The sequence below is a fragment of the Oncorhynchus masou genome, unplaced genomic scaffold (assembly GCF_036934945.1).
Source record: "Oncorhynchus masou masou isolate Uvic2021 unplaced genomic scaffold, UVic_Omas_1.1 unplaced_scaffold_6725, whole genome shotgun sequence".
NCBI lineage: Eukaryota > Metazoa > Chordata > Actinopteri > Salmoniformes > Salmonidae > Oncorhynchus > Oncorhynchus masou.
In genome coordinates this window covers 1-14,131 of record NW_027013174.1, presented here as the reverse complement: position 1 = coordinate 14,131, position 14,131 = coordinate 1, and the positions used below count along the sequence as shown (strand labels likewise).

General features: G+C 49.3%; 2 protein-coding genes and 1 long non-coding RNA gene across 3 annotated transcripts; all 3 read right to left on the bottom strand.

The window, feature by feature from the left end:
* Window positions 1-4,939: 4,939 nt before the first annotated feature.
* LOC135536858 (plexin-B1-like) lies at window positions 4,940-9,086 on the bottom strand (the record flags this gene model as incomplete). Its single annotated transcript, XM_064963098.1, has 5 exons — window positions 8,946-9,086; window positions 6,636-6,881; window positions 5,722-5,907; window positions 5,134-5,282; window positions 4,940-5,040 (listed from the first exon to the last, which is right to left on the bottom strand). Coding segments are annotated over exons 2-5 (679 nt in total), but the record flags the coding sequence as incomplete, so codon positions are not given.
* LOC135536856 (uncharacterized) lies at window positions 9,087-11,432 on the bottom strand. Its single transcript, XR_010455080.1, has 3 exons — window positions 11,353-11,432; window positions 9,832-10,008; window positions 9,087-9,164 (listed from the first exon to the last, which is right to left on the bottom strand). It is a non-coding gene; the product is annotated as an uncharacterized LOC135536856 (long non-coding RNA).
* Window positions 11,433-11,525: 93 nt separating this feature from the next.
* On the bottom strand, window positions 11,526-13,579 carry LOC135536857 (plexin-B1-like; the record flags this gene model as incomplete). Its single annotated transcript, XM_064963097.1, has 3 exons — window positions 11,526-11,589; window positions 11,963-12,114; window positions 13,413-13,579. Coding segments are annotated over 3 exons (383 nt in total), but the record flags the coding sequence as incomplete, so codon positions are not given.
* Between the last annotated feature and the right edge of the window lie 552 nt (window positions 13,580-14,131).

Genomic DNA, 14,131 nt, shown 5'->3' with positions numbered 1-14,131 from the left:
ATCCCCAACTCTTTACCGCAGCAGTATCCCCAACTTTACCGCAGCAGTATCCCCAACTCTTTACCGCAGCAGTATCCCCAACTCTTTACCGCAGCAGTATCCCCAACTCTTTACCGCAGCAGTATCCCCAACTCTTTACCGCAGCAGTATCCCCAACTCTTTACCGCAGCAGTATCCCCAACTCTTTACCGCAGCACTATCCCCAACTCTTTACCGCAGCAGTATCCCCAACTCTTTACCGCAGCAGTATCCCCAACTCTTTACCGCAGCAGTATCCCCAACTCTTTACCGCAGCACTATCCCCAACTCTTTACCGCAGCAGTATCCCCAACTCTTTACCGCAACCTATCTTTACCGCAGCAGTATCCCCAACTCTTTACCGCAGCAGTATCCCCAACTCTTTACCGCAGCAGTATCCCCAACTCTTTACCGCAGCAGTATCCCCAACTCTTTACCGCAGCAGTCCCCTATCCCCTGTGTCAACTCTTTACCGCAGCAGTATCCCCAACTCTTTACCGCAGCAGTATCCCCAACTCTTTACCGCAGCAGTATCCCCTACTCTTTACCGCAGCAGTATCCCCAACTCTTTACCGCAGCAGTATCCCCAACTCTTTACCGCAGCAGTATCCCCAACTCTTTACCGCAGCAGTATCCCCAACTCTTTACAGCACTATCCCCCAACTCTTTACCGCAGCACTATCCCCAACTCTTTACCGCAGCAGTATCCCCAACTCTTTACCGCAGCAGTATCCCCAACTCTATGCCGCAGCAGTATCCCCAACTCTTTACCGCAGCAGTATCCCCAACTCTTTACCGCAGTATCCCCAACTCTTTACCGCAGCAGTATCCCCAACTCTTTACCGCAGCACTATCCCCAACTCTTTACCGCAGCAGTATCCCCAACTCTTACCGCAGCACTATCCCCAACTCTTTACCGCAGCAGTATCCCCTACTCTTTACCGCAGCAGTATCCCCAACTCTTTACCGCAGCAGTATCCCCTACTCTTTACCGCAGCAGTATCCCCTACTCTTTACCGCAGCAGTATCCCCAACTCTTTACCGCAGCACTATCCCCTACTCTTTACCGCAGCAGTATCCCCAACTCCGCAGCAGTATCCCACTCTTACCGCAGCACTATCCCCTACTCTTTACCGCAGCAGTATCCCCTACTCTTTACCGCAGCAGTATCCCCAACTCTTTACCGCAGCAGTATCCCCAACTCTTTTACCGCAGCAGTATCCCCAACTCTTTACCGCAGCACTATCCCCAACTCTTTACCGCAGCAGTATCCCCCAACTCTTTACCGCAGCAGTATCCCCAACTCTTTACCGCAGCAGTATCCCCAACTCTTTACACGCAGCAGTATCCCCAACTCTTTACCGCAGCAGTATCCCCAACTCTTTACCGCAGCAGTATCCCCAACTCTTTACCGCAGCAGTATCCCCAACTCTTTACCGCAGCAGTATCCCCAACTCTTTTACCAGCAGTATCCCCAACTCTTTACCGCAGCAGTATCCCCAACTCTTTACCGCAGCAGTATCCCCAACTCTTTACCGCAGCAGTATCCCCAACTCTTTACCGCAGCAGTATCCCCAACTCTTTACCGCAGCAGTATCCCCAACTCTTTACCGCAGCAGTATCCCCAACTCTTTACCGCAGCAGTATCCCCAACTCTTTACCGCAGCCCCAGCAGCAGTATCCCCAACTCTTTACCGCAGCAGTATCCCCAACTCTTTACCGCAGCAGTATCCCCAACTCTTTACCGCAGCAGTATCCCCAACTCTTTACCGCAGCAGTATCCCCAACTCTTTACCGCAGCAGTATCCCCAACTCTTTACCGCAACAGTATCCCCAACTCTTTACCGCAGCAGTATCCCCAACTCTTTACCGCAGCAGTATCCCCAACTCTTTACCGCAGCAGTATCCCCAACTCTTTACCGCAGCAGTATCCCCAACTCTTTACCGCAGCAGTATCCCCAACTCTTTACCGCAGCAGTATCCCCAACTCTTACCGCAGCAGTATCCCCAACTCTTTACCGCAGCCCCTAGTATCCCCAACTCTTTACCGCAGCAGTATCCCCAACTCTTTACCGCATCCCCAACTCTTTACCGCAGTATCCCCAACTCTTTACCGCAGCAGTATCCCCAACTCTTTACCGCAGCAGTATCCCCAACTCTTTACCGCAGCAGTATCCCCAACTCTTTACCGCAGCAGTATCCCCAACTCTTTACCGCAGCAGTATCCCCAACTCTTTACCGCAGCAGTATCCCCAACTCTTTACCGCAGCAGTATCCCCAACTCTTTACCGCAGCAGTATCCCCAACTCTTTACCGCAGCAGTATCCCCAACTCTTTACCGCAGTATCCCCAACTCTTTACCGCAGCAGTATCCCCAACTTTTACCGCAGCACTATCCCCAACTCTTTACCGCAGCACTATCCCCAACTCTTTACCGCAGCAGTATCCCCAACTCTTTACCGCAGCACTATCCCCAACTCTTTACCGCAGCAGTATCCCCAACTCTTTACCGCAGCAGTATCCCCAACTCTTTACCGCAGCAGTATCCCCAACTCTTTACCGCAGCAGTATCCCCAACTCTTTACCGCAGCAGTATCCCCAACTCTTTACCGCAGCAGTATCCCCAACTCTTTACCGCAGCAGTATCCCCAACTCTTTACCGCAGCACTATCCCCAACTCTTTACCGCAGCAGTATCCCCAACTTACCGCAGCACTATCCCCAACTCTTTACCGCAGCAGTATCCCCCAACTCTTTACCGCAGCAGTATCCCCAACTCTTTACCGCAGCAGTATCCCCTACTCTTTACCGCAGCAGTATCCCCAACTCTTTACCGCAGTATCCCTAACTCTTTACCGCAGCAGTATCCCCAACTCTTACCGCAGCAGTATCCCCTACTCTTTACCGCAGCACTATCCCCAACTCTTTACCGCAGCAGTATCCCCAACTCTTTACCGCAGCAGTATCCCCAACTCTTTACCGCAGCAGTATCCCCAACTCTTACCGCAGCAGTATCCCCAACTCTTACCGCAGCAGTATCCCCAACTCTTTACCGCAGCAGTATCCCCAACTCTTTACCGCAGCACTATCCCCAACTCTTTACCGCAGCAGTATCCCCAACTCTTTACCGCAGCAGTATCCCCAACTCTTTACCGCAGCAGTATCCCCAACTCTTACCGCAGTATCCCCAACTCTTTATCCCCAGCAGTATCCCCAACTCTTTACCGCAGCAGTATCCCCAACTCTTTACCGCAGCAGTATCCCCAACTCTCATACCGCAGCAGTATCCCCAACTCTATACCGCAGCAGTATCCCCAACTCTTTACCGCAGCAGTATCCCCAACTCTTTACCGCAGTATCCCCCTACTTTACCGCAGCAGTATCCCCAACTCTTTACCGCAGCAGTATCCCCAACTCTTACCGCAGCAGTATCCCCAACTCTTTACCGCAGCAGTATCCCCAACTCTTTACCGCAGCAGTATCCCCAACTCTTTACCGCAGCAGTATCCCCAACTCTTTACCGCAGCAGTATCCCCAACTCTTTACCGCAGCAGTATCCCCAACTCTTTACCGCAGCAGTATCCCCAACTCTTTACCGCAGCAGTATCCCCAACTCTTTACCGCAGCAGTATCCCCAACTCTTTACCGCAGCAGTATCCCCAACTCTTTACCGCAGTATCCCCAACTCTTACCGCAGCACTATCCCCAACTCTTTACCGCAGCAGTATCCCCAACTCTTTACCGCAGCAGTATCCCCAACTCTTTACCGCAGCAGTATCCCCAACTCTATACCGCAGCAGTATCCTCTTTACAACTCTTACCGCAGCAGTATCCCCAACTCTTTACCGCAGCAGTATCCCCAACTCTTTACCGCAGCAGTATCCCCAACTCTTTACCGCAGCAGTATCCCCAACTCTTTACCGCAGCAGTATCCCCAACTCTTTACCGCAGCAGTATCCCCAACTCTTTACCGCAGCAGTATCCCCAACTCTTTACCGCAGCAGTATCCCCAACTCTTTACCGCAGCAGTATCCCCAACTCTTTACCGCAGCAGTATCCCCAACTCTTTACCGCAGCAGTATCCCCAACTCTTTACCGCAGCAGTATCCCCAACTCTTACCGCAGCAGTATCCCCAACTCTTTACCGCAGCAGTATCCCCAACTCTTTACCGCAGCAGTATCCCCAACTCTTTACCGCATCCCCAACTCTTTACCGCAGCACTATCCCCAACTATCCCCAACTCTTTACCGCAGCAGTATCCCCAACTCTTACCGCAGCAGTATCCCCAACTCTTTACCGCATCCCCAACTCTTACCGCAGCACTATCCCCAACTCTTTACCGCAGTATCCCCAACTCTTTACCGCAGCAGTATCCCCAACTCTTTACCGCAGCACTATCCCCAACTCTTTACCGCAGCCCCAACTATCCCAGCAAACTCTTTACCGCAGCAGTATCCCCAACTCTTTACCGCAGCAGTATCCCCAACTCTTTACCGCAGCAGTATCCCCTACTCTTTACCGCAGCAGTATCCCCAACTCTTTACCGCAGCAGTATCCCCAACTCTTTACCGCAGCAGTATCCCCAACTCTTTACCGCAGCAGTATCCCCAACTCTATACCGCAGCACTATCCCCAACTCTTTACCGCAGCAGTATCCCCAACTCTTTACCGCAGCAGTATCCCCAACTCTTTACCGCAGCACTATCCCCAACTCTTTCTCGTCACTTCTCTCACAATATACCACGGCCTCTCTCTATATCCCTCTAACTCTGCCTGTGGGGGAGAAGGTTGGTGCATTGAAATATAATGCATGTGCTTGTAGCTCCTAGTTATGGGAACCCTCATTATGGCCATTGACTTGAAAGGGGATGTAGGTTCTAGTAATTCTATTTTTATGGATTAGTTAGTGTTGGGGTCTGACCTGTGAACTCCTTCTTGCAGCGGTCTCTCACACTGGTCTCCAGGTTCTCCAGTTGGATCTGAACCTTCTTGTAGTCCCTCAGAGCCTGTTTACTCTTCCTCCTGTTGCACACACACACACACACACACTAGAACTGTACTCATCCCAAGATAAAGAAGGTTCACGTAAACAAATACCTGTGCATACACACATACCTGTAGATGAGCACTATGATGAGGACAATGAGGGCTAGGATGGAGGCCCCCACGCCCACCCCTACCTGGGCCTCCAGGGGGAAGGTGGACAGGCTGAGGATGTCGTACTGCACCATGCCCAGGGAGAAGTTCAGGTTGCCCATGTGGACCTGGAACACACACAGACCAATCTGCTATGGCGCTAGGCTGTACAAGCTGGGGTTAGTTTTAATTAGCCTCAAAATGGGGTGAGGGAGCCAAAAGAGACTACTGAGATGTGTCAACCGTGCTTTATCAGAAAACCTTACTGTCGACTCAGTCCTCCCATTTTTATTTCCTCAATATCTCTCGCTCTCTCAAAGCGCATTGGAGGACAAGGTCCGAGGGAGGGACCTTGGATCCTCTCTTCCATTGCGCCTTGAGAGAGAAGTGAGAAACGGAGGTAACAAGGACAGAGCAAGCAAGGATTTGACAACTAATAATGTTTTTAGACACAGCCCTATTGTGTTGGAATGAATGCTCTTATCCATCTTGTGTACTGTAATGTGTATGTTTGTCCTCAGGACAGTGCGTACAGGAAAGGAACTGCAGAGGCGGAAGTGGACTCACAGTGAACTCAGGCAGCGTGTCGGCACCCTCGCGTTTCCTTCCGCCATTGGGGAGTCCCGGGGAGGGCTGCTGGGGTGGGGGCTCGCAGTACAGGTGGTTCCTGGTCAGGGTCTTCACAGCACACACCCCCTCCCCCACCAACACCACCACCTCCTCTTTAGAGATGGCCAGGTCCAAGTTCTCACCCTGGGGAGGGGAGAGAGAGACATAGAAAGACAGGGAGTATGAGATAAAGAGAGGGCGAAAGAGAGAAGATATTACCACATTGAGCATCATGCTGGAATCAAAACTTCTGTATTCCTTTTATTTGGAACATTCCTCTATTTCCCCAATGTGCAGGTCTATCTTTCAAGGGAGTCTAGCCTTCCACTAAACAGACAGGGGGGATAGAATGAAAGTTTTATTTGCGACTGCAACTTTCAGCTGCAAGGTCTTTGAGTTGAGTGGAATGTCTTGCAATAAAATATAGAAATAAGACATCATTTCCATTCTATCCCCTTGCCTTGGCTTTATAGTAGTAGCTAGCGGGTAATGCTAACCTCCAGCTGTCAACTGTACATGCTGTTAGCCTGAAGCTGGCTAGCCTCCAGCAGCGTATTTACCAAGTTGAGAGAGTAGCAGCTAGCGGACAATGCTAACCTCCAGCAGCTTATTTAACAAGTTGAGAGAGTAACAGCTAGCGGATAATGCTAACCTCCAGCAGCTTATTTAACAAGTTGAGAGAGTAGCAGCTAGCGGATAATGCTAACCTCCAGCAGCTTATTTAACAAGTTGAGAGAGTAACAGCTAGCGGATAATGCTAACCTCCAGCAGCTTATTTAACAAGTTGAGAGAGTAACAGCTAGCGGATAATGCTAACCTCCAGCAGCTTATTTAACAAGTTGAGAGAGTAGCAGCTAGCGGCTAACGCTAACCTCCAGCTGAATAAAGCTTCCTGGGTTGTAGCGGTAGGGCTTGAGGGGCTCCTGCTGGTTGAGCGGGTGCAGCACGGGGTTAGGCTCATAGCTAAATGCCCCCTGGGGGCTGACGGCACCAAACGGGAAGCGCAGGTTGTCCAGGAGGAAGGCCACGTCCACCTGTGAGCCCCACACAGAGGGCTCCAAAGCCGGGCTCCGGCACAGAATCAGACTGGACGAGTTGACCTCGCAACGCTCCATGTACTGGTGGAGGGAGATAGAGGAGAGGGGGAGGAGTAAATCAATCCATCAATCAAATGCATTCATAAAGCACTTTTTACATGAGCAGTTGTCACAAAGCACTTTTAAATAACCCAAGATGGAGGGCAGCAGGGTAGAAACTACTAGTCTGTTCAACCTCTCTTTTGTATCTTCCGAGATTCCTAAAGATTAGAAAGCTGCCGTGCTCATCCCCCTCTTCAAAGGGGGTGACACTCTAGACCCAAACTGTTACAGACCTATATCTATCCTTCCCTGCCTTTCCAAAGTCTTCAAAAGCCAAGTTAACAAACAGATCACTGACCATTTCGAATCCCACCGTACCTTCTCCACTGTGCAATACGGTTTCCGAGCTGGTCATGGGTGCACCTCGGGCACTCTCAAGGTACAAAACAATATCATAACCGCCATTGATAAAAGACAGTACTGTGTGGCCGCTTCTGCCGGCCTGGCCAAGGCTTTCGACTCTGTCAATCACCGTAATCTTAACGGCAGACTCAACAGCCTTGGTTTCTCTAATGACTGCCTCGCCTGCTTCACTAACTACTTCTCAGATAGAGTTCAGTTTGTCAAATTGGAGGGCCTGTTGTCCAGACCTCTGGCAGTCTCCATGAGGGTACCACAGTGTTCAATTCTTGGGCCGCCTCTTTTCTCTGTATACATCAATGATGCTGCTCTTGCTGCGGGTGATTCCTTGATCCACCTCTACGCAGACAACACCATTCTGTAGACATCTTTCCCTTCTTTGGAAACTGTTAACAAACCTCCAAACAAGCTTCAATGCCATACAACACTCCTTCCGTGGTCTCCAACTGCTCTTAAATGCTAGTAAAACTAAATGCATGCTCTTCAACCGATCGCTGCCCACACCTGCCCGCCCGACTAGCATCACTATTCTGGACAGTTCTGACCTAGAATATGTGGACGACTACAAATACCTCGGTGTCTGTTAGACTGTAAACTCTCCTTCCAGACTCACATTAAGCATCTCCAATCCAAAATCAAATCTAGAATCAGCTTCCTATTTCGCAACAAAGCCTCCTTCACTCACGCTGCCAAACTTAACCTCGTAAACGGACTATCCTACCGATCCTCGACTTCAGCGATGTCATTTACAAAATAGCCTCCAACACTCTACTCAGCAAACTGGATTCAGTCTATCACAGTGCCATCTGTATTATCACCAAAGGCCCATATACCACCCACTACTGCGACCTGTATGCTCTCGTCAGCTGGCCCTCGCTACATAGTAGTCACCAGACCCACTGGCTCCAGGTCATCTATTCGACTTTGCTAGGTAAAGCTCCGCCTTCTCAGCTCACTGGTCACCATAACAACACCAACCCGTAGCACGCACTCCAGCAGGTATATTTCACTGGTCATCCCCAAAGCCAACACCTCTTTGGCCGCCTTTCCTTCCAGTGCTCTGCTGCCAATTACTGAAACGAATTGCATAAATTTATGAAATTGGAGACTTACATCTCCCTCACTAACTTTAGCAGCTTACCGATCACTGCAGCTGTACATAGCCCATCTGTAAATAGCCCATCCAACTACCTACCTCATCCCCATATTGTTTTTATTGACTTTTTTTTTATTTTGCACAACACTATTTCTACTTGCACATCATCATCGGCACATCTATCACTCCAGTGTTAATTTGCTAAATTGTAATTACTTCGCTACTATGGCCTATTTATTGCCTTACCTCCTTACTCCATTTGCACACACTGTATATAGATTTTTCTGTTATTGACTGTACTTTTGTTTATCCCATGTGTAACTTTTTGTCGCACTGCTTTGCTTTATCTTGGCCAAGTCGCAGTTGAAATTAGAACTTGTTCTCAACTGGCCTACCTGGTTAAATAAAGGTTAAATAAAAAATATTTAAAAAAAAGTTACAATATTACTCCTTAGAATAGATTCTACAAAATACAGGAGAAAGATACATTTCATCTATACAGTCCTAAAACACTCACCACCCACTCTCCTTCCCTCACCACACACTCTCCTTCCCTCACCACACACTCTCCTTCCCTCACCACACACCTGTATGATGGAGCAGACTGGGTCCCCAGGGCAGTTGGGCTCCGGTACGATCCTGCGATGCCTCCACAGCACCTTGTCCTCTGTCTCATGCTCCCTTTCTTCTCCATTCCTCCTCCTTCTCCTCTGGGGGATGGACTCCCAGGGAAAACAGTGACCAACATGTTAGGTTGCTGTACCACATCCAGGTTGTGACCCGACACGAAGATCAGACGGCCACCGCTATACACAGAGATGGAAGGAAATGTCACAAACCCATAGAAATACAATTACTAGAACGAAAAGGTTGTGGCCCAACACAAAGTGCAGACACCCACCTCTACACAAACAGACAGGGAGGAGATGTGTCACAACACCTGTATGAGTGGGGCCAGGGACACTGAATTTAGGCTTATAAATCCTTCTTTAACCTGTGTCCTCCCTTCATCTACACTGATTGAAGTGGATTTATTGATCCCTTATTGACATCAATAAGGGATCATAGCTTTCACCTGGATTCACCTGGTTTGTCTATGTCAAGGAAAGATCAGGTGTTAATGTTTTGTTCAGTCAGTCTCCCATTTTTATGTATGAGTGGGGCCAGGGACCAACTTTAGATGGACCAGACAGACACTGCTACACACAGAGATAAGGAGGACAATGTTTCATAATGAACGAGATATAACTACTAGAATGGTAATTCCCATTCAAGTTAATGTCCTGTGATGGTCAGACTTGTGGCCATATTGAGTGTCCACTCGAAAGTGTTTCAGTCAGTGGGGTGAAGTCCACTCAACTTAAGATAATTATTATCAAGACGTTCCCTTAAGCGAAGTTCACGTAAACCAACTTCAGTTCACTTCAAGTGACACATCTATAGATCTGTAAGAGGTCACACACACACACACACCTGAGGAAGCTCTTGGCGGGCGCGGCCTGGGTGATGTTGGGGTTGGGGGTGAAGCTGTAGGCTGACTCGTGAAGGTGGCGCTGGCTGTTGCCATAGTGAAGCGTCACGCGGTGATCACCCGTCCTGTTGCTGCTGCCCGTCACACACACCACACTGTCATCCTGGGCCTCTGATAAACTGGGGGAGGAGAGAAGAGGAGTGGGGGAGGAGAGAAGAGGAGTGGGGGAGGAGAGAAGAGGAGTGGGGGAGGAGAGAAGAGGAGTGGGGGGAGAGAAGAGGAGTGGGGGAGAGAAGAGAAGGGGGAGGAGAGAAGAGGAGTGGGGGAGGAGAGAAGAGGGAGTGGGGGAGGAGAGAAAGAGAAGGGAGGAGGAGAGAAGAGGAGTGGGGGAGGAGAGAAGAGGGAGTGGGGGAGGAGAGAAGAGGAGTGGGGGGGAGGGGAGAGAAGAGGGAGTGGGGGAGGGAGAGAGAGAGAGGAGTGGGGGGAGGAGAGAAGAGGAGTGGGGAGGGAGAGAAGAGAAGGGAGGAGGAGAGAAGAGAAGGGGGAGGAGAGAAGAGAAGGGGGGAGGAGAGAAGAGGAGTGGGGGAGGAGAGAAGAGAAGGGAGGAGGAGAGAAGAGAAGGGAGGAGGAGAGAAGAGAAGGGAGGAGGAGAGAAGAGAAGGGAGGAGGAGAGAAGAGAAGGGAGGAGGAGAGAAGAGGAGTGAGGAGGAGAGAAGAGGAGTGGGGAGGAGAGAAGAGAAGGGGAGGGGAGAAGAGGAGTGGGGAGGAGAGAAGAGGAGTGGGGAGGAGAGAAGAGGGAGTGGGGAGGAGAGAAGAGGAGTGGGGGGAGGAGAGGAGAAGAGGAGTGGGAGGAGAGGAGGGAGGGGGGGGAGAGGAGAGAAGAGGAGTGGGGGAGGGAGAGAGAAGAGAGGAGTGGGGGAGGAGAGAAGAGGAGTGGGGGAGGAGAGAAGAGAAGGGAGGAGGAGAGAAGAGAAGGGGGGAGGAGAGAAGAGAAGGGGGGAGGAGAGAAGAGGAGTGGGGGAGGAGAGAAGAGAAGGGAGGAGGGGAGAGAAGAGAAGGGAGGAGGAGAGAAAGAGAGGGGAGGAGGGAGAGAAGAGAAGGGGGAGGAGGAGAGAAGAGAAGGGAGGAGGAGAGAAGGGAGGAGGAGAGAAGGGAGGAGGAGAGAAGAGAAGGGAGGAGGAGAGAAGAGAAGGGAGGAGGAGAGAAGAGAAGGGAGGAGGAGAGAACAGGAGTGGGGGAGGAGAGAAGAGAAGTGAGGAGGAGAGAAGAGAAGGGAGGAGAGAGAAGAGAAGGGAGGAGGAGAGAAGAGAAGGGAGGAGGAGAGAAGAGAAGGGAGGAGGAGAGAAGAGAAGGGAGGAGGAGAGAAGAGAAGGGAGGAGGAGAGAAGAGAAGGGAGGAGGAGAGAAGAGAAGGGAGGAGGAGAGAAGGGGGAGATAAAGAACAGAAGTACAGCACAGTGAACAGGATTATGTATCTGAATCTCTCTTTATGTGTGTTCATGAGTGAGTTTCATAATCACTCACATGACACATTGTACTCCTCCCACGGTGACAGTGATGTCAGAGGGGCGTCCCGTGAGCAGGTTCCTCCCAGTGATGGTCAGGACGCCCCCTGCCTTGGGACCCTCTGTGGGGACACCTCCATCACAAACGGATCCTGGTAGCTGAACCTCTGGCTGGAGAGGCCAAACTCTCCCCCCGCTCACTTCTACTGACACTTGGCCTGTCTTCTCCCCACTGGCTTTGGTCTTACACACAATCCTACAGAGGACACACACAGATACAGGATAATTATGAATCATAGTAATCTCACACGGAAGGAGTAATCACACTCACGTTGACCTCCTTCCCCACCTAACACAGAGACAGGTAGTCTAGTGGTTAGAGTGTTGGACTAGTAACCAAAAGGCTGCTAGATTGAATGCCCAAGCTGACAAGGTAAAATCTGTAATTCTGCCCCTGAGTAAGGCAGTTAAACCCACTGTTCCCCGGGCGGCGAAGACGTGGATGTTGATTAAGGCAGCTCCCCGCACCTCTCTGATTCAGAGGGGTTGGGTTAAATGCAGAAAACCCATTTCAGTTGAACACATTCAGTTGTACAACTGACTAGGTATCTCCCTTTCACAGTCCATACCTGGAGGAGACCTCGTAGAGGTGGGGGATGACAGAGCAGGAAACCCCAGCCACAGTGACAGAGTGCAGGATGTCCTCAGCCTTCTGGCCCAGGTTGGACCCTGAGATGGTCAGCAGGGTTCCCCCCTCCACCAGTCCAGACAGGGGCTCAATCTAACACAGAAGTATAAACACGTTAGAACTGATTCTTTCGTACTCAACAATAAGATTACAACAGTAATTCCAGAGTTATATCTCTATAAATGACTCTGGTTCATTCCATTAAGTTAACCTGTTGATGCTCTGGGGGTGCTATTTCATTTTTGGATGAAAAACGTTCCCGTTTTAAACAAGATATTTTGTCACAAAAAGATGCTCGACTATGCATATAATTGATAGCTTTCAAAAGAAAACACTCTGACGTGTCCAGAACTACCAAGATATTTTCTGTGCGTGCCCTAGAACGTGAGCTTCAGGCAAAACCAAGATGAGACGGCATCCAGGAAATGAGCAGGATTTTTGAGGCTCTGTTTTCCATTGTCTCCTTATATGGCTGTGAATGCGAGAGGAATGAGCCTGCCCTTTCTATCGTTTCCCCAAGGTGTCTGCAGCATTGTGACGTATTTGTAGGCAGATCATTGAAGATTGACCATAAGGAGACCACATTTACCAGGTGTCCGCCCGGTGTCCTGCGCCGAAATTGGTGCGCAAAAGTCACCTGCCAGTATTTTTCCATGGGATACAGAGAGGAAAGCAAGCTCCACAAACTGCATATCAATGAAGAGATATGTGAAAAAACACCTTGAGGATTGATTCCAAACAACGTTGCCATGTTTCGGTCGATATTATGTAGTTAATCCAGAAAAAGTTTTACGTTGTAGGTCACTGAATTTTCGGTTCGTTTCGGTAGCCAGACGCAATGTAGAAAACGGAACGATTTCTCCTACACACAGACGCTTTCAGGAAAAACTGCGCATTTGGTATGTAACTGAGAGTCTCTTCATTGAAAACATCAGAAGCTCTTCAAAGGTAAATTATTTTATTTATTTGGTTATCTGGTTTTGTGAAAATGTTGCGTGCTAAATGCTACTCAAAATGCTATGCTAGCTTTGCATACTCTTACACAAATTAGTCAATTTCTATGGTTCAAAAGCATATTTTGAAAATCTGAGATGACAGTGTTGTTAAGAAAAGGCTAAGCTTGAGAGCAGACGCATTATTTTCATTTTATTTGCGATTTTCAGAAATCGTTAACGTTGCTATGCTAATGAGCCTGAGGCTTTAGTCACGATACCGGATCCGGGATGGGGAGTTTCAAGAAGTTAAGCCAGAAATATTCTAGTGAACATCAACAAAGATAATTACATCTGTCACACTTATGACACTGTGTCAAGTGTTAAAAAGTGTTGAGCATTAATACAATGATAGAGTTCTTGACGGGGGGGATGGGGGGGTGGACGGACGGTACTCACGGCATGGATGACGGGGGCGGGGCAAGTCTGTTCGAGGGGCTCGCTGCAGGAGTCTCCGTACAGACAGGTGGACTGGTCCCCTCCACACCACACACAGCCATACTTCTGGTCCGCCGTATGACACTGGCTACAGTCAGAACGCCCCACAGAACAGTTGTACAGAGTCACTGGAAGGGACAGGAAGAGAGAGTTATAGAGACTGTGAGAGATAGCGTGACTTAGAGTTTACAGTATGTTGAAATATTGTTGCTTAATGTTTAACTCTACACTAATAGTCATTGAGAAAGAGTGAGAGCGAGAGAAAAATATAACAGTCATTGAGAGAGAGAGAGAGCGAGAGAGCGATAAGTCATTGCGAGAGAGAGAGAAAGAAAGTCAGTGAGAGAAAGATAGTCATTGAGAGAGAGAAAGATAATACAGTCATTGAGAGAGAGAGAGCGAGATAACAGTCATTGAGAGAGAGATAATACAACAGTCATTGAGAGAGAGAGAGATAATACAACAGTCATTGAGAGATAGAGAGATAATACAACAGTCATTGAGAGATAGAGAGATAATACAACAGTCATTGAGAGAGAATACAACAGTCATTGAGAGAGAATACAACAGTCATTGAGAGAGAGAGAGGTAATACAACAGTCATTGAGAGAGAGAGAGAGAGACAGAGAGAGAGAGATAATACAACAGTCATTGAGAGAGAGAGAGAGAGACAGAGAGAG